The 5,326-nt window shown below is 38.6% G+C and overlaps 1 protein-coding gene across 1 annotated transcript; it reads left to right on the forward strand.

Annotated features, from left to right (window-relative positions):
• Positions 1 to 206: 206 nt before the first annotated feature.
• Positions 207 to 1,187, forward strand: LOC111837894 (olfactory receptor 52E8-like). Its single transcript, XM_023800344.1, has one exon. The coding sequence runs from the start codon at positions 207 to 209 to the stop codon at positions 1,185 to 1,187; it is 981 nt and encodes a 326-aa protein (XP_023656112.1).
• Positions 1,188 to 5,326: the final 4,139 nt, after the last annotated feature.

Raw genomic sequence — 5,326 nt, forward strand, 5'->3', positions numbered from 1 at the left:
GGGGATCAATCATCTTAAAACACTGAAAAAGAGTTAAAAATGATTATGAATATTAAATTGAAGCAGTTAATATTAATAATGATAATATTTATTTTAAAATGTATTATTATTATTATTTAATTTCAAAATATTTTAAAGCAAATAAATTTAAATACATTTTAATTTTCAGAACAGACAAGACTGAAGAACAGCAACAGTGATAAAACATGTCTGACATAAGTTTCTCAAATGCCACTGCAAACTCTGTCATCCGTCCTCAATATTTTCAGGTCACTGGTTTTTCTACCATGCCTCATGCCAAATACTACTTTATTTTCTTGTGCTTTGTGTATGCTGTCACTTTATTGGGCAATTCCTTTGTCACGCTTATTATTTACATAGACCGCAGACTTCACATCCCAAAGTATGTTGCTATTTTTAGCTTAGCTGTAGCTGACTTAGGTGAGAGCACTGCCCTTATTTCTAATTTGTTTAGCATCATTGTCTTTCAAACACAGCAGATTGCCTATGGTGCTTGCTTGGCCAATTTATTTTTTGTGTTTTTCTTCAACTCTGTGCAGTCTGTCATGCTTACTGTTCTAGCATATGACAGGTTTGTTGCAATTTGCTTTCCACTGAGATACCACAGCATTTTAACAAACACCTCAATGGGTATTATCATCTCTGCTGGCTGGGTATTTAATTTTCTATTTATGCTTATTGGACTGATTTTCATCACCCGACTGTCCTTCTGTAAATCCACACTGATTTATAGTTACTTTTGTGACTATGGTCCCATAGTAACACTTGCTTGTAATGATCGTCTTCCAACTGCCATAATGACCAGATTATTCATAGTGTTCCATCTGTTTTTACCAATGTCTGTAATTGGTTTATCTTACGCATGTATTTTGCTGGCGCTATTTAAAATTACATCCTGGGAAGAACGTCTGAAAGCCCTAAAGACCTGTTTTTCTCATCTTTTTTTGGTGTCTGTGTTTTACGGTCCATTATTGGTGACTTTTGTAGCTGGACTCTTTACTCCATTTGACCTCAACATCAGGATAATCACTACATCACTCTCATATGCCATTCCGGCCATGTTAAACCCCATTGTGTATTCTCTCAACACTGTAGAGATCAAGGACTTTGCAAGAAAAATGTTCAGAAGAAGAATACCAAGCATCGTTGTTGCATTTTCTAAATGACGAGTAAAATATCCTCACATGTCAATGCTCATTTATCAATAGGTATAAAAGTATTTGTATTTTTTTCATAAACACATGCACAATTTATATTAATTTTCATTAATATAAAAAATTACAGTGTTTGTTGTTCTACAGATCCCTAAAGAAGTCAATCATCTTATCATCAGTAAAAAAAAAAAAACTGTTGAAATGGGCACATTTAAAAATATCCTCAGAAAGAATATGTTAATGCTGATGCTTTAAGGTTAATTCTTGATTACAAATGGTAGCTTCATCTGTTTCAAAAATCAGTGCTGATGTGTTTTTGAAAAGTGTTTTATTTAAATGGACTCATTCTGTGATTTTATATATTTGTGCTTGTAAGTCATAAACTTCAGGCATATTTTTTTATTTTATTAACCAAATATAAATGTCAGAAATTACATAACTTGCCTTTGCATCTTGCCTGACATTATCATGATGCTTACACATTATGGTAATGCTCACTCACAGTACCTGATGGTGGAACACAGCTAAAAACTGTCTTGTAGTCAAACGAACACTATCTGTATGGCTGTCTCACCATATTCTCTCTCTCTCTCTCTCCCCCCTCCATACGCACGCGGACACACACACACAGATACGCACGGTGTTCTGCAAGCCACGCTGGTACAGTACACAATAAGTCCTCTTGACCAGCCCTGTGCTTCACATTGTCTCCACCCAAAAGGTCAGCCATCCCAAGCGACTCCCATCTCCACTACAATGTCTATCAAATGTAATAGAAGCTAGTGTTGTCACCACAGCTGGTGCATTATAGTCCACAGGGCTCTGGATGTAGCTCCCTCTCCTGGGGTGTCCGCATACTCAGCCGCTGCTGAGGGGTTAGGTCAGGCCAGACGATCCCTGTACAGGACTACAGCCTTGTGTCACTCGGGTGGCTGCAGGCAATAGATGATATCAGATAGGCGCTTGAAGATCTCCCCCGGTTCCCTCCAGTGACTGCCAAGCTTTGGTGACCACCCCTTCTTATGGAGGGTGCAGTACCTAAACTGGGTCCTCAACACCAAATTTCTGCACGCGGCTCCATGCATCATAGACACACTTCCGTCAAGTAAACACTGCGTCCTGGTGTTGCCGAGCCAGCTTATGCACATCCCTCAGATACTCCCAAAGGCACCACAGGTACTCCATACTAAGGTTGAGTATCATTTACGTTTTATCAAATCTGATTTTGATTCTGTTTCTGCTTATCAAATCCCGTTATCAGACCTCAGTTCCGATTCCAATATTTTTGGAGAGAAAAAAAAACAAATTTTTCAAGAAAAAAACTTTATTCTTGGCACATTTAAACTATGATCAGGAAAGTCAAATGTTCCCTTCATATATACAAAATGAATATCAACGTGATCAACAAACAATTACAAACCAAAACTATTTAAATAATGAAAACTGTAAGAAAAAAAAATAATAATAATGCAAATCAACTATTCTTATAAAGACAAATCAACATGTCAGCTTTCTCCAGAATGATGTGTGGTCACTCTGGGCTAATTGTATCTCCAGCAGAAAACCATCTCACTGGGGGTAGTGGAGGCCTGTACACACAGGTGTGAGAGGCCAAGGTCTGACACCTACGCATAGGATTAGCTATTTATGAAATTTGTGTCTGAGATAATAATCATATATGTTCTTTGTTCTGATTTTTATAACACGTCACATCAAGTATAATTTCAGCATTTTATCATGTTTCACTCACTGGTACAGTCTTATTCCTGCTCTCCTCCCCTCTCTCCTCTTCATCTGGCTGTACAGTCCTCATATCCCTCTCACCATTACCATGCTTTTGAAGTGTAAGCAATTAGACTAGCCAAAGGAGTAACACAGGACATGATGCAGGAGATGAGAATTTGATCATTAAAAATTCAATCCTTATTCATAATGAATTCCTGCTCTGTTTTTGAAGGATGTGCTGCTGTCAATACTTTGTCCTTGACTCAATTTCAGACAGTTTCATCATTCTCCAGTTATCCTAATGCAGTTGCCACTCCAAAGAATGCTCTGATGTCAGCACTCTATGAAATGTAGACATCTAATTAGAATAATAATAACTTTATTTGTATAGCACTTTTCAATTTAGGTGGCACAAAGTGCAACACTATACATTATAACAAGAAAATAAACAATATGTAACACCCCACAGTCCTTTCCCCTCTTTTTCTCCCGTGTATGACTCTAACGAGCCTCACCTGTGCCTTGTTTAACCCTGTCTCTCGTTTCAACCCACGTGTGGATGATCCCAGGAGCCTTTCGTTCACTCCCTCATCTGTGATGTATGTAAGTGATTCCTAGTCCTGACCTCCCCAGTCCGGTCATTGTATTAAGTAGAGATGGCAATTTCGAATCATCAAAACAATTTTTGTAGAGGATGTTAGCAATAATATGAACAAGTCTGCACGTCCACTTCCATGGCTTCTATAATGGAGCATATTTAGCCACAGGTTCTTTCCACCATGCTGTGCTAAAAATGCTACTGTGGATTATCGCTGCCCAAAGCCGTCAGACAACTGGTGACCGACATCACACTTTCTCCAGACGTTACACTCCCTATTCATAACCAGCATCCTCTCTTAGTATAATATAATCCGGTGCCTTATGTTGTAACTGCACATAATTTATCTGCAGATGATTATTATTCTCATCTTTAAATATCCATGTTTAGCGGACATTCTGCTCCTCAACATTTTACATCCATTTGTGTACTATGTACAATAGTACCTTGGTTCTCGAACTCACCAGAACTCGAATTTCTTGAAAGTCAAACAAACCAGTTTGACCTAGAATTCGTTCTGAATATCAGAAGTCGAACCGTGAACGCCGACCTAATATAAATTGTACGCGCCAGGAAATGAGTCATACTACAATGCAATTCTTACTCGAATGCCTTCTTCACAGACTGGAGGATTAACCAAATAAAGCAGCGCAACATTACAGTAACTAACAATAAATAAACCACTAACTTACATGTACTGTTAGAGCATTTATGTACAGTAACTTATTTAAACTTTATTTTACCAGGTAAATTAACTGAAAACCAGTTCTCACTGCTTAACGTGATATTAGCCCCTTAACGTCTGAATTGATATAGCTGTATATAAAAAAATATTTTATGTGTGTTTTTGCCTTTAAGTATAGAGTAAATAATGTTGAGATTATTAATTTCATTTTTGCACAAAAAAAAAATAGAAATTTTGGTATGTTGCAAATTTGCGACAACAGGCATAATGGTCAATAATAAGACAACAATAACACAGTAGTATAACAGTGAAAAAAAATAAGGTTTTATTTATTCATCCATTTTTTACTTATTTATTTATATAAATCAGCAACAGGAGGTATTCAATAATAAGTAACCCCAACCACACACATGCATACATACATACACATACACATACACACTCACCCACCCATGCATGCACGTATGCGCACAAACACACACTCACCGGTGCACGTATGTACACGCGCACACACACACATGCATACATACATACACACACTCAAGCAGGCACGCACAACAATGCAAACAGTGTAACAATGTAAAAAAAAAACGTTATTTTTTTTTCTCACTCGTGGAATGCACAGAAGCAGTTTTTGTTCTTGTTTAGGCACAGGTGAACATCACATTTTGTACACTTGATGCTAGTGTGGCCCGAGCACTTAGGCAATTTGCAGCGTTGCCGCACACTGTCGATTTTTGGCCAGTGACCCACAGCATCAGCACGGACATCTTGTGTGGGAATAGCCTTAGTTGGTCCCCTGCGCTGCTTCTTCTGGAACTCTCGCTCCACATCAGACGAAGGCCGCCCCCTCTTTTTGGCCAACAGATCTTTGCCTTGCATGCAGAGGGCCTGTGCAATGGAAAGCCTGAAAGCCAGCAAGTCCTTCTGCTTCTTCCGTGGAACATTCATACTGTCACAATCACGCCGATAGAGCAACCAGCCGTTGACCACCACCATGTCCACGAAGTGAAAGAAGAATCGGTGGTAGTACTTCTTAGACCTGATGTGGATGCGGTAGTAGGCGATTAGGGCATCAAGTGCATCAACACCACCCATGAACTTGTTATAGAGGGTGATGATGCTAGGACATTTCACAGACAC

The sequence above is a fragment of the Paramormyrops kingsleyae genome, chromosome 17 (genome assembly GCF_048594095.1).
Source record: "Paramormyrops kingsleyae isolate MSU_618 chromosome 17, PKINGS_0.4, whole genome shotgun sequence".
NCBI classification, from domain to species: domain Eukaryota; kingdom Metazoa; phylum Chordata; class Actinopteri; order Osteoglossiformes; family Mormyridae; genus Paramormyrops; species Paramormyrops kingsleyae.